The 15,584-nt window shown below is 37.5% G+C and overlaps 1 protein-coding gene across 1 annotated transcript in view; it reads right to left on the bottom strand.

Annotated features, from left to right (window-relative positions):
- micu1 (mitochondrial calcium uptake 1) overlaps positions 1–15,584 on the bottom strand; it is a 103,970-nt gene that overhangs the window by 53,426 nt on the left and 34,960 nt on the right. The window contains exon 4 of the mRNA XM_067386718.1: positions 9,454–9,616. Within this exon, the coding sequence (XP_067242819.1) occupies positions 9,454–9,616 (163 nt within the window). The remainder of the gene's footprint in view (positions 1–9,453; positions 9,617–15,584) is intronic.

Genomic DNA, 15,584 nt, shown 5'->3' with positions numbered 1-15,584 from the left:
CTCAGGCAAGTCATTTAGTGTCCACAGCATGTTAGTTCACTAGAGAAATTAACTCTCTAGAGGGGAGCATTTCACTACATATATGCAGTATATTAGCTTATATATTCATTATATTTACTTTACCTGTAAGTAAAGTCTTAATTATTAATAAATATGTCATGAAAACAAGATATGACAGTAAATGTGTAAATGATTATATTTAAAAAATGAATAGGAGTAGAAAAATAATTGAAAAGTTAAAGAAGTTAATGCAAAACCTGCCTTATGTGCATTTTTTTATTATTTGAGTGTTGATGATTGTATATACTGTAAAAATATTATAGTGATGTGAAAGAAATATAGTTTACAGCATTAGCTGAGATAGATTTTCTTATGTTCATGTAAATTGAATTTATATAAAAAGACACAATTTGTTCAATAAACCACTTTTTAATCAAAAAGAAGAAAAAAATTATGTTTAGTTTTCCAAACTGTGACTTCAATACCGAAATACATAACAAACCATCATGTTTGTGTACCGTTACACACCTAGTAATTACCTATCATATACTGTGATATAGCCTGATTCGTTAGTCCGTCGGATTGCTTTTGCACCACAAGCGAACCACGACCATTCGATCATTGTGATGTGGATCCGAGCACGATCACACCAGGTTCTGAAACAAACGCTCCAAACGATGCAGGTGTGAAAACGCCCCAAGACATAGAGCACAAAAATGTGTGACCTCATAACAGAGCATTATCTAATTCACTAACATTTACTATTATGACAAATCATTATGTAAAATGCAGATTGGTCTGAAAATATTCTTTTGGCAGTGAACTCAAAGTGTAAATGCATTTACACATGCAAATACACACATCTGCAGCCATCAGCACTTCTATCAGTTATTGGCCAGTGTTCAAATCTCTTGCATCAGCTCCACCTCTGGAAGAGAGTCTTTCATTCTACTGTGCTAATTCATTTACCATGCAATGTCACCCTCTCACACCGCATACACTCGATGACTTGGCCTTCACTGTGGCATTCCCTCCTTTAAAAGTCTCTGCTCGGTTTGCCATCGCTTTACACGCAACAGCTATTTTCCTAGCTCAGCTGTTATGGACTCCGGTATCATGTGAGGGGTGGAATGGGGAACAGGGCCTAAGATGACCCATGAGGAGGGTGTTGTGCGAAATTCAAGCCCGCATCAAAATGCTACCGCCAAGATGTATCTGATAATGTAAATAATGTGAAAAGCCATTATTAAACAACATATGAAAGCGGATAATATTATGCAATCATTTGACTGATTGACTGTCTAATGAATAAAACCAAAGCCATTTAATTTGGTGGCCATCTTGGCAATGTCCCAGGGCAGCTGTTTTTCCAGTCACACATCTCCTGTCTGCTTGAATGGAGAAAAACTGTAGGCCAAACTTTGATTGGGACATCACAGAAGATTGCGCTGAACCTACCCCCACTGGATGCAAATAATAAATAAGCTTCATAACGGTAATTCCGGTAGTTCCAAGTAATCTAGGGCTTTGGCCGTTCCCTTCAGACACTACTGGGCACAACGCACAATGCAAGCAATGTATATCTGAGTTTATGAGACGAAGGCAAGTCAGTGAGTGATGGGCATAGATATTTGAAGTAGAATGTAGCAAAGGTTGGGGGTTAAAATTGTAACAACAGTTTAAATTTCACATGACAGCGATAGTTTTCACTGCTAGAATAAGAACATGACAGGTCAAAAACACATGACTTAGAGTAACCCCATTTCACAACCCACAGAGAAACATTACAGACTCAGATTAGAGAACAGGAAATGATCGAGAAAGTCATTCCACAGGCCAGTGGCTATTAGTGTATTTATGACTGTGTCAAGCTTACAGCTATTTACAGATGCAGAACTAAGCTCAGCATGAAGCGACATGACTGATGTGTATTGTGTTTATGTTTGCACGATAGAGTTGTGTGCCATTCAGAATCGAGTTGAATGTCTTTCAGACTCCTGAATTTGAAATGAGGCAGGATGTACAGTATTTGTAAATGTAATTTGAATTTAATAAAGCAAAATTAAAATGGAATTAATTTTTTAATAAAGAAATCTTTTAACCGCTTACAAGTGTATGCCTTAAAGGAACACTCCACTTTATTTGAAAATAGGCTCATTTTCCAACTCCCCTAGAGATAAACAGTTCAGTTTTACCATTTTCGAATCCATTCAGCCGTTCTCTGGGTCTGGCGGTACCACTTTTAGCATAGCTTAGCGTAGTTCATTGAATCTGATGAGACCAATAGCATCTCACTCAAAAAAATGACCAAAGAGTTGATATTTTTAAAAATAAGTTGATTTTAAAATTTCATGGCATCAACACATCTCAATAGTTGGGACAAGGCCATGTTTACCACTGTGTGGCATCCCCTCTTCTTTTTATAACAGTCTGCAAACGTCTGGGAACTGAGGAGACAAGTTGCTCAAGTTTAGGAACAGGAATGTTGTCCCATTCTTGTCTAATACAGGCTTCTAATTGCTCAACTGTCTTAGGTCTTCTTTGTCGCGTCTTCCTCTTTATGATGCGGCAAATGTTTTCTATGGGTGAAAGATCTGGACTGCAGCCTGGCCATTTCAGTACCCAGATCCTCCTTCTATGCATCCATGATGTTGTAATTGATGCAGTATATGGTCTGGCATTGTCATGTTGGAAATGCAAGCTCTTCCCTGAAAGAGACGACATCTGGATGGGAGCATATGTTGTTGTAGAACTTGGATATACCTTTCAGCATTGATGGTGCCTTTCCAGATGTGTAAGCTGCCCATGCCACACGCACTCATGCAACCCCATACCATCAGAGATGCAGGCTTCTGAACTGAGCACTGATAACAACTTGGGTTGTCCTTGTCCTCTTTTGTCCGGATGACATGGCGTCCCAGTTTTCCAAAAAGAACTTCAAATTTTGATTTGTCTGACCACAGAACAGTTTTCCACTTTGCCACAGTCCTTTTTAAATTAACCTTGGCCCAGAGAAAATGCCTGCGCTTCTGGATCATGTTTAGATATGGCTTCGTTTTTGACCTATAGAGTTTAGCCGGCAACGGCGAATGGCACAGTGGATTGTGTTCACCGACAATGTTTTCTGGAAGTATTCCTGAGCCCATGTTTTGATTTCCATTACAGTAGCATTCCTGTATGTGATGCAGTGCCGTCTAAGGGCCCGAAGATCACGGGCATCCAGTATGGTTTTCCGGCCTTGACCCTTACGCACAAAGATTGTTCCAGATTCTCTGAAACTTTGAATGATATTATGCACTGTAGATGATGATAACTTCAAACTCTTTGCAATTTTTCTCTGAGAAACTCCTTTCTGATATTGCTCCACTATTTTTTGCCACAGCATTGGGGGAAATGGTGATCCTCTGCCCATCTTGACTTCTGAGAGACACTGCCACTCTGAGAGGCTCTTTTTATACCCAATCATGTTGTCAACTGACCTAATAAGTTGCAAATTGGTCCTCCAGCTGTTATTTATATGTACATTTAACTTTTCCGGCCTCTTATTGCTACCTGTCCCAACTTTTTTGGAATGTGTAGCTCTCATTAAATCCAAAATGAGCCAATATTTGGCATGACATTTCAAAATGTCTCACTTTCAACATTTGATATGTTATCTATATTCTATTGGGAATAAAATATAAGTTTATGAGATTTGTAAATTATTGCATTCCTTTTTATTCACAATTTGTACAGTGTCCCAACTTTTTTGGAATCGGGTTTGTATAAATTTATCCCATGATGTGTTGAAATATAAACATTTAAACAGTGGCTTTAATAAAAACTTTTCATGACAGATTTATTCAAACATACATTAAATAATTAAGACAACAGGTTAAGGTACACCTTGCAAGTGTTCATGCTGGACTGCTTTTGCCTTCAGAACTGTCTTATTTCATTGTGGCATAGATTCAAGGTGCTGGAAATGTTCCTCAGAGATTTTAGTCCATATTGACATGACAGCATCACGCAGTTGCTGCAGATTTATTGGTTGCACATGCATGATGCGAATCTCCTGTTCAGCCAATGCTGTATATTGCACTGAGATCTGGTGACTATGGAGGCCATTTGAGTATAGTGAACTCATTGTCATGTTCAAGAAACTTTGTGCTTGTGATGGCACATTATCCTGTTGGTAGTAGTCATCAGAAAATGGTTACACTGTGGTCATAAAGGGATGGACATGGTCAGCAACAACACTTAGATGTGCTTTGGCATTTAAATGATGTTCAATTGGTACTGAGGGGCCCAAAGTGTGCCAAAAAAAAAAAAAAAAAAAAAAATCCCACACAGTGCTTGAAGTGGAAAAATAAAAGTGCCGGTACTCCTGATGCTCTGTTCAAAATGCGTTCCAGAAGAAGGGTGGGTGCGATGAGCTTCCGTACGTGCAACATGTCGAAAGTGATGGAATGCAAGGCGGTATGCTAAAGGTAAAAATAGAGAAGTGTGGCGCGTACCGGCCCACTCCGAGTACTGCCCACACAGCATTACACCACCAGCAGCCCCTCGAACCATTGATACAAGGCAGGATGAATCCATGCTTTCATGTTGTTTACGCCAAAATTCTGACCCTACAATCTGAACGTCGCAGCAACATTTTTCCAATCTTCTTCTGTCCAATTTTGGTGAGACAATTTTCTGTTTGCTGTTCACAGCTGACAGAAGTGGCATCCGGTGTGTTCTTCTGCTACTGTAGCCCATCTGCTTCATGCCTCGGTTGTATAGAGTCACTTAAATCCCCTTTCTTTCCCATTTTAATGCTCAGCTTGAACTTCAACAGATAATCTTGACCATGTCTACATGCCTAAATGCACTGAGTTGCTGCAATGCGACTGGCTGATTAGATTTGCATTAACGAGCAGTTGAACAGGTGTACGTAATAAAGTGGACAGTGAGTGTATGTAATATAGTGCATATTTTTAGCAAAATGCTCCTCTCTAGAGTAATTTTTTTCTGGTTAAATAAGTTTATAGACATTAAATAGCCTGAGGCAAATGTACAGTGGATTAAACAATTGGAATAACTAATTCCATAAGTGTGCACACCCCTGAACTTGCTTGTAGCACCCTTTGATTTTTTTTTCAGCTTGGCACATCGTGACTTGGGATAATTTTTCGTCTCTTTTTCTGCAAAAATTTTTCAGATCTGCATTTTGGATCATTGTCATGCTGAAAGGTGAAAGTTCTTGTTCAGCCTTCTAGCAGACACCAGAAGGTTCTGAGCCAATATTCGACTGGTACTTGGAACTATTCATGATTCCCTCCCTTTTCACTAAGTTCCCAGTTCCAGCTGAAGAAAAGCAGGCATGATGCTGCCACCACCAGGCTTTACCATGGGTTTTGGTGTCCTTTTGCTGATGTGCTGTGTTATTTTGGCATCAAACATGCCTTTTACAATTTTGGCTGATAAGTTCAATCTTGGTCTTATCAGACCATAACACATTTTTTATGCTTTTGCAAAGTTTAACCCGGCTTGGATGTTTGTTTGTTTTTTTTTTTTTGTTTTTTCAGTCATAGGCTTGTGTCTTGCCACCGTTCCCCATATTCCAGACAGATGGAGAATACAGGGGATAGTTGTCACATGTAGTGAGCAACCAGTACTTGCCAGAAAGAGCTGCAACTCCTTTAATGTTGCTGTAGGCCTCTTGACAGCCTCCCTCACCTTTTTTCTCTTTGTCTTCAGATCAAATTGGCAGGTACACCCTGTTTTGATAATGTCACACTTGTGCCATACTTTCTCCACTTGTTGATAACTATCTTCTACGGTGGCCGAGAGAGCTCAACGCGCTGCAAATGAGAAAACATCTTCATCAGTTTGACAACACATGCGCTGCAAACTCCACAACACTTACAAATGGTGAAACGCGCTGCAAATAAAGAAAACATCTTCATCAGTTTGACAACACATGCGCTGCAAACTCCACAACACTTACAAAAAGAAAAACGCGCTGCAAATAAAGAAAACATCTTCATCAGTTTGACAACACATATGCGCTGCAAACTCCACAACACTTACAAATGGTGAAACGCGCTGCAAATAAAGAAAACATCTTCATCAGTTTGACAACACATATGCGCTGCAAACTCCACAACACTTACAAATGGTGAAACGCGCTGCAAATAAAGAAAACATCTTCATCAGTTTGACAACACATGCGCTGCAAACTCCACAACACTTACAAATAGTGAAACGTGCTGCAAATAAAGAAAACATCTTCATCAGTTTGACAACACATGCGCTGCAAACTCCACAACACTTACAAATGGTGAAACGCGCTGCAAATAAAGAAAACATCTTCATCAGTTTGACAACACATATGCGCTGCAAACTCCACAACACTTACAAATGGTGAAACGCGCTGCAAATAAAGAAAACATCTTCATCAGTTTGACAACACATATGCGCTGCAAACTCCACAACACTTACAAATGGTGAAACGCGCTGCAAATAAAGAAAACATCTTCATCAGTTTGACAACACATGCGCTGCAAACTCCACAACACTTACAAAAAGTAAAACGCGCTGCAAATAAAGAAAACATCTTCATCAGTTTGACAACACATATGCGCTGCAAACTCCACAACACTTACAAATGGTGAAACGCGCTGCAAATAAAGAAAACATCTTCATCAGTTTGACAACACATGCGCTGCAAACTCCACAACACTTACAAATGGTGAAACGCGCTGCAAATAAAGAAAACATCTTCATCAGTTTGACAACACATGCGCTGCAAACTCCACAACACTTACAAAAAGAAAAACGCGCTGCAAATAAAGAAAACATCTTCATCAGTTTGACAACACATATGCGCTGCAAACTCCACAACACTTACAAATGGTGAAACGCGCTGCAAATAAAGAAAACATCTTCATCAGTTTGACAACACATGCGCTGCAAACTCCACAACACTTACAAAAAGAAAAACGCGCTGCAAATAAAGAAAACATCTTCATCAGTTTGACAACACATGCGCTGCAAACTCCACAACACTTACAAAAAAAAAACGCGCTGCAAATAAATAAAACATCTTCCACACATTGACAACTAATTTGCGCTGCAAACTCCACAACACTTACAAAAAGAAAAACGCGCTGCAAATAAAGAAAACATCTTCATCAGTTTGACAACACACGCGCTGCAAACTCCACATGTTTTCTTTATTTGCAGCGCGTTTCACTATTTGTAAGTGTTGTGGAGTTTGCAGCGCATGTGTTGTCAAACTGATGAAGATGTTTTCTTTATTTGCAGCGCGTTTTTCTTTTTGTAAGTGTTGTGGAGTTTGCAGCGCATGTGTTGTCAAACTGATGAAGATGTTTTCTTTATTTGCAGCGCGTTTCACTATTTCTAAGTGTTGTGGAGTTTGCAGCGCGTGTGTTGTCAAACTGATGAAGATGTTTTCTTTATTTGCAGCGCGTTTCACTATTTGTAAGTGTTGTGGAGTTTGCAGCGCATGTGTTGTCAAACTGATGAAGATGTTTTCTTTATTTGCAGCGCGTTTCACTATTTCTAAGTGTTGTGGAGTTTGCAGCGCATGTGTGTTGTCAAACTGATGAAGATGTTTTCTTTATTTGCAGCGCGTTTCACTATTTGTAAGTGTTGTGGAGTTTGCAGCGCATGTGTGTTGTCAAACTGATGAAGATGTTTTCTTTATTTGCAGCGCGTTTTTCTTTTTGTAAGTGTTGTGGAGTTTGCAGCGCATGTGTTGTCAAACTGATGAAGATGTTTTCTTTATTTGCAGCGCGTTTCACTATTTCTAAGTGTTGTGGAGTTTGCAGGGCGTGTGTTGTCAAACTGATGAAGATGTTTTCTTTATTTGCAGCGCGTTGAGCTCTCTCGGCCACCGTAATCTTCACTGTATATCTAATGCTTTTTTTTTATAACCTTCACCTGAGCGATACTTCAACAGTGAGATCCCGTTGATGCCCCATAAGCGCTTTTGTAGTAGCATGCAACCAAGTCAGAAAAATCTTACAAGAACAGTTGGAGTTAATCACTTCAGCTAAAGACAGGTGTGTACTATTTCACACAAGCTTGATGATTGGTTTATTCTAAACACAGCCACATACCCAATTATAAAAGGGTGTGCACACTTATGCAGTTAGAATATTTTAAGTTTTCTCAGAAATGTGTCCCTTTGGTTTTCAGTGGCATTGCATAGGTTCAAATGTTCTTATATGATTTATCGTTGTTTCATTTTGTACATCACAAAACCCAGCTGATTTAACAGGGACTTTTTTATATCCACTGAAACCTTACTTGACATTGTTGACAAGCTGTTTTACTGACGTCTTTACACATTTGAAACACATGAGACATGATGCATTTCAGTAAGTTGTACAGTTTCTTTCAACATTCACTGTACTTTGTGATATAACTAGTAGTAAAGCGTAAGAGAAGATTGGTTCACGTGAGCTCTGCACTGCAGCTGTAAATGAGGCAGATACAGCGATCTATCGCACCACATTAAAGGAGTGGCTGATTATGATTTCACTTTTTTAATTTTAGTATGTGTGTAATGTTGTTGTTTGAGCTTAAATAACATCTGCAAAGTTAGGATGCTCAAAGTTCAAAGCAAAGTGAGATTTTTTCTTTTAAAGAATTCTCTGTTTAAGGACTACAACAAAATGAAGATCGATTAAAAACGACAAATCCATACTGTCAACCCAGCCCTAGCATCCACTAGTGTCAAAAGTCAAAATGTGTAAAAATTAGGGCTGCACGATTAATCGCTTGCGATTGTCACGCGCTTTTCATCAGTAAAGTATCACGTTCATTATCGAAGGTGATTCATCTGCGATATGAACGTGATATTGCGTGGCTTGTCAGTGATCTACGGCTCTGTCTATTATGCGCTTAATCGTGCAGCCCTAGTAAAAATGTGACAATACCAGCAGGGATCCGCTGATAGACACCTGCTTTCAAATGCTGCCCTATGTATCTGTGCTCCATGAAAAGCGTCAAAGATGTCCATTTACAACATATTTTTGAAGCCTTGATCATTGTAGCCAATCACAGACATATCTGTTGAGCTCGTGAACACAATGGCCAATCAGAGGTGTTTAAGAATCTGCTCAACAGTGCTCAAAATGCTAAGGGAAAGGCTGGTATCGTCACATTTTTTAACATTTCAGTACCGACTTGGTACAGTCGGTACTTTTGACAACACTAGCATCCACACAGCTTTACCAGTTGTAGCTTATTTACATTGTGTGCATGAATAAATTTTAGTGTTTCACTGGTCACAATACTTTTGTAAATTAATAAAAAAGATTCTCTGTTGTTTGACTGTTGAATTTCTTTTGAATTCTGTAAATTCTTCTTCCTGTCATTCCAATTCAACATCCTTTCTGATGTGGCCAATTAACAATATCCAATTGTGAATTTTACTGGTCAAGAAAGATTGAAACTCACTCTCTGGCTGTTTCTCATTGGGTGTGATGGAGCGCACAAAGTCCTGTGGCGTCATGTACACCTCCGCGTCTCCGTGCTCACTGATGATCTTCAGGGTGGCAAAGTAGCGAAATATCTTGTCTGGAGTGGAGTAAGCTCTGATCCGGTTCTCATACTCCATCACCTGTATCACACACACACACAGAAACACACACTTACAATCAATATCAATTCTAAGAAGTAGCTACTTCATTTTTTCCTTTTGTCTTAACTTTCTACTAAATAAACAGCATTTTTACCAGTGTGACAGCGTTTCAGGTGTTTTTAAAATTGTGCAGATTTTACATTGAAGGGTTAGTTCACCCAAAATTTTGTCATTAATTACACACCCTCATGTCGTTCCATGAGTAATTAATGACAGAATTTTCATTTTTGGGTGAACTAACCCTTTGGCTTTATAGCACAACCAAATGCTATATTTACATTTTTATCACACTGTATTGTTGTGCTGTTTAAACTTCAATAATGTCCAGTCTCTTTCATATACCATTAGAATGATTCATAATAATGAATACATTTTCTTCAAAATTCATTTGCACAAAAGTATTTACATTGCAATTTTTTGGTTTTTCTTTTTTTCAGTTCTTTCAAAATGCTAATTCATTCAGGGAAGAAACATTCAGGTGTGTTGCTCAGAGTCGCACAACAATTCTGTTGTGGCTTTGGAATTATTTTCATTGTCAAGATCAAGCAAAAACAGACAATATTATGTCTAAAATGTAATTTAATATTAACTTCTTGTTTATTTAATGATTATATAAAGCAAGTCAATATCACATTTGCAATCATGGAAAGGGAAAATAGCATTCTTGCTCATGTGATATTGCTTCAGGGCCTTTTTTTGCACCCATATATTGATTTTCGGGGGCATTTTTATCCATTTTGGTGGTGTTTTTGCCCCATGTCAAAGTTCATTTCAACCCTGCTTACTAGGGGTGTGATAATACCCTTATGTCATGATTCAATGCATATCGCGATACAATATTATTGCGATACTCCAAGACATTTACTGTTGATTAAAATGCTAAATTTGGTATTACATTGGGAGTGGAAATGAATAGGACTTGGTGCTGGTAACCCAATGCACAGGACAATGGTGACACCAGAATAAAAATATTCACGATTCTAACGCTGAAACACGTTTATTTAGAATGAATATGTTTGCACTCTGTCACTGATTAGACAAGTAGATATACTTTGTATCTTCTATAAGGCTGTATTGGATAAATACTATAATACTAAAGTGTAATAAAGCATGCTAGATCGATATAGCCTCATTTACATAACTAAATCTAATCCTCTGATCATTATAATAACCTGTCATTATGGCTGTCGTATCAGCAACAATTGCAAAACAGCAGACAGTTTTGTTCTGATTTATGAGTCAAGAGCAGCCACAAAGTTATTAATAGCCTGAAGCGACATGCAAATGAAAAATCATCCATTGCAGGTTGGCTATTAAACAAAGTAAAACTCAGTGTAATTTATAATGTGTATGAACATTTCCAGTTTATGTATCTGTAATATCTAGACTACAGCTGTCAATTTACAGCGTTACATCATGTGATCGACCACCTTGGCATATTGACAAACTTAACTGAACGGAATGCTGTGGACTGTGGGCTTATTTTCAATTATATGAAGTAATGCCACTTTTTTTGTGATGTCCATTAAAAGATTTTTTTGGCCTCAATAATGTGATAGATTAAAGTATCTTAAAAGGGGTCATGACCTGCGTTTTTTTATTATTCCTTCATAATGTTTCCTGAGGTGCAGTTATAAAGAAAAAAAAAAAAAAAAAGTCATATTTTAGAAAAAAAAGGCAATTTTCTATTTTTAGCCCTCTGATCTGAACGCTCTGTTGGATGGGGCGTGTCTGCTGTGTGGAGCTCTTGAAATTTTTTACGTTTTTATTATTACAGCTGCCGAGATTAATTAATCGTGAAAAGTGTTGAGTAAATCATTATATTTAGATCTACTCCCATCTCATGAAAGGGTGTAGTGATGAGCAATAGTCGATGACAGACATGTCTGTTAAGCACATGCATGAATGCAGTAATCTCGTCATTGCAACTCGATTTCTGCATGCTCACGAATGTTTTCGAATGAACTAACAGTTCAAACACAATATAAATAAGAGATTCATTGTGCAGTGTAGACAGCATCATTGATTATAATGGGAGTTTTGGTGAAAGTCCATAACTCAGTCACTGTTAAACCCACGCTGTATGATTGACAGCTCCAGCGATTATAAAGGGAGTGTTCTTTGATCGCTTTTAATCACAATGTAAATAACAGATTATTTTTATGCTACTAAAAGACACAATGTGAAGTTGACCGTTTAGTCACTGGCTTGATTTCGAGACAAAAAACATCTGTCTGTACATGAATCATTACATATTAGAAATCACTTATCACAGATCAGGCATTAGAATTAACATGGTTACTTTACACATGGCATTACTATTGGGTTCATATCTTACAGTAAAAGTCTGTTTGCAAAGCCTGCATCGCAACTGCGACTGATTTACCAAAGAACACACAGAGAAATGTACTGAACAAACAAATAATGCTGTACTAGGACATTCACATAAATGAAAATAAATAAGCACTTTCTTAGCATTAGGATCCTTTGGAAGGTAATGTTATTTTTAGTCCAGTGAACCTGTATCATTCTTCTCATCACACTAAAGTGCCAGTGGGCGGGGCCAAAGACGCAATGATGTAGAAGCAGGCGATGATTTGATTCTGCAGAGGCGGTCTTTCGTCGCACTATTACGACATAATGTGACAAAATTCCAGGAGCTTGGATTGAATAAAAGCTATTTTTGAACTAACAGGGAAGTTTTGATTTCTGAAACCTACAAGATGTTTTTATAGTACAATGACCTTACATGTCAAAAGACATTTCGATTTCTCAATTCATGACCCCTTTTAATTTGGGGACATTTATTCAGCTTATCATGTAATTCATTCCGTTAAAATGTTTAATTGATTGACAGCCATTAATGGAGACAAATTAATTTTCGAATTAGAGCTGAAGTTGTGTCTCAGTGTTATGGATATTTTTTTTAAAAAAGATCATCAAAATGAGCAGTAATAGAGGTCAATTTCATCATTCTCATCCAGCCATGAGGTTTCCTTTTCGTCTATCTGGTGACTCATTATGCAGCCTACTGTATGCTAATTAATATAATTCCTAAGCTAATTGAGTGTCAGTTTGTATGCCGCTATTAGACAAGAGAAGTGATTGTAATTGCAAGATGAAATGATGATTTGGAGTTTAGGATACTGCCTGAATACATGCCGTGCAGTAAGTGATGCTCGTAATGTGAAACTTTACTTGTCAATCAAACTCTGAGATTCTAGAGGTCACTGCGCACCACAGCTTATTTTTTTATTTTTAGTTTATACTTCTGTCAGATGGATATACTTGGTCACTGCATTGTCTCACCATTTTTTTTTTTTTTTTCACCATTGGTATCGTATTTTTAACACGCCATGTCAAGTTAAAAATTGTTCAAGTTCCAAAAACACATTCAGAGACCTTTGCCTTCTGTTTTATTCAGTTGAGCTCCATTTTGCAGTGAACACAATTCCAATTCTAAAGGTTGAGCACTGGTGACTTTCTTACTTGTTTGAAAAATATATACATTTTGAAAAATGAAACTATGTTTTTTGGTTCATATAATAAAAGTTGAATGGGTCCAGTGGTGTTTTGGAGCCCACTGACTTTCAATTACATAGACAAAAATAGTCAAAACATTGCCAAAATATCTTCTGTATTCTGCAGAAGAAATTCATATAGGCTTGGAATGGATGGCATACCAGCCTATCTCTCTTTTTTTTGTTTTTTTTTTCCCTTCAACTTTTCAAATTTGACTATTCAGAGATCCTACATATTTTGCACACTAGGTACAAGGAACACAAGGAGGAACATTTATTAAGATTTGAAGAGTGTTTCATTGAGTTCATTGCTCACATAAAGTTGACAGAAATCAAGACACACACTGATTGTCATGACAACTGCAAAGCAATTTCATTTACACAGAACTGAAACCTAAAGCCTAAACTATTCTTTCCTGTTGCTGCCTAGCAAGAATGGATATTTCCTTCAGGAAATCATGCAAATTTAGTTTTTCTTTTAAAGTGATCTTGATATGTGGTTCTGAAACATTAAAGCTCCTGATTACATGAGTTGGCATACCTTTCCATTTACAGAGAATTTCATATCATACAACAATCTTCCGATTGCTGTGTGACCATCTGTAACCTGCTCATGAGAAGCTCTAACAATTAAAGAAAAAGCTGCAAACTGATCCAGGCAGAAATTGAAGCAGTTCAAATGTCTAAAATAATAATAGGAGAATATGATTCATGCTGTCTTTTTAATGAGACCAATGTACCAATGTTCGCACAGGTCATTCTTTGCATAACTAACTGCATGACATCATATATTACAGAAAGGGGCTTGTGTGTGTGTGTGTGTGTGTGTGTGTGTGTGTGTGTGTGTGTGTGTGTGTGTGTGTGTGTGTGTGTGTGTGTGTGTGTGTGTGTGTGTGTGTGTGTGTGTGTGTGTGTGTGTGTGTGTGTGTGTGTGTGTGTGTGTGTGTGTGTGTATGTGTGTGTGTGTGTGTGTGTTCTTACATGGTTTATGAGGACACAAATGTGTATAATGACATGGGTATTACAACCACTGATCTAATATAAATGACTGGTTTGCTCATTGTGTTCTAAACTGCCATCAGGCGGTGAAGCCACCAGAAGTGTTAGAATCTCAACATAACACCGACTGTTACGTAACAGTCGGGATCATTAATATGTACACCCCCAATATTTGCATATGCCAGCCCATGTTCAAGACATTAAACAAGGGCAGCCAGTATTAATGTCTGGATCTGTGCACAGCTGAATCATCAGACTAGGTAAGCAAGCAAGGACAATAGCGAAAAATGGCAGATGGAGCGATAATAACTGACATGATCCATGATAACATGATATTTTTAGTGATATTTGTAAATTGTCTTTCTAAATGTTTTGTTAGTATGTTGCTAATGTACTGTTAAATGTGGTTAAAGTTACCATCGTTTCTTACTGTATTCACAGAGACAAGAGCCGTCACTATTTTCATTTTTAAACACTTGCAATCTGTATAATTCATAAACACAACTTCATTCTTTATAAATCTCTCCAACAGTGTGTAACGTTAGCTTTAGCCACGAAGCACTATCAAACTCATTCAGAATCAAATGTAAACATCCAAATAAATACCATACTTATGCGATTAGACATGCTGCATGACGAACACTTTGTAAAGATCCATTTTGAGGGTTATATTAGCTGTGTGAACTTTGTTTATGCTGGTTAAGGCAGCCGAGAGCTCGGGGGCAGGGGAGCACGAGAATTTAAAGGGGCCACGCGCTGAATCGGCACATATTTAATGATGCCCCAAAATAGGCAGTTAAAAAAAATAATAAAAAAAAAAATCTATGGGGTATTTTGAGCTGAAACTTTCTTTTGAAAACACATTCTATAGCACCTTTAAGCATGAACATATATCTGGGATTATTATCAGAAATGGATTCAAATATATATTAAATATTACAAGCATTTAATCCCCTATTACTAAATTGCACTGTACTATAATAAAAAATATTTACCATGCATCATCTTGCTCAGAGCCAAAGTATAAATGCATGGAAATAAAGCTTTGTGCCTTTAAATCCATACATAGTCATATATTACTTGCTCATGTCTTTTTGTTGACAAACACCCACTTCAGACTCTTGGAGATCTTGGAAACCCTTAAAAAGCCACAGGTCAGCTCAAATTCTATGGCTTTTTAATAGCATGACAGTTTGCATAGGAATTAAGGGTAATTTGTATATATTTTTGAGCTAATTATTAATGTAACCAACTTTTAAGTAATAATTTTTACTGCTTCGAAATACATGCTAATGAAAACACTCTTGAATCATTTACAGTTACTGCACGAATAAAATATAACACAATTACATAACCACAGTGAATAACTGTACATGACAAATTAGGTTGTATGCGTATGTCTTACACAGCATAAATCTTTATTCAAA

Source organism: Chanodichthys erythropterus, chromosome 5 (assembly GCF_024489055.1).
Source record: "Chanodichthys erythropterus isolate Z2021 chromosome 5, ASM2448905v1, whole genome shotgun sequence".
Taxonomy (NCBI): domain Eukaryota; kingdom Metazoa; phylum Chordata; class Actinopteri; order Cypriniformes; family Xenocyprididae; genus Chanodichthys; species Chanodichthys erythropterus.
Note: the sequence above shows the minus strand (reverse complement) of the source record. Positions and strands in the feature narration are given on the sequence as shown.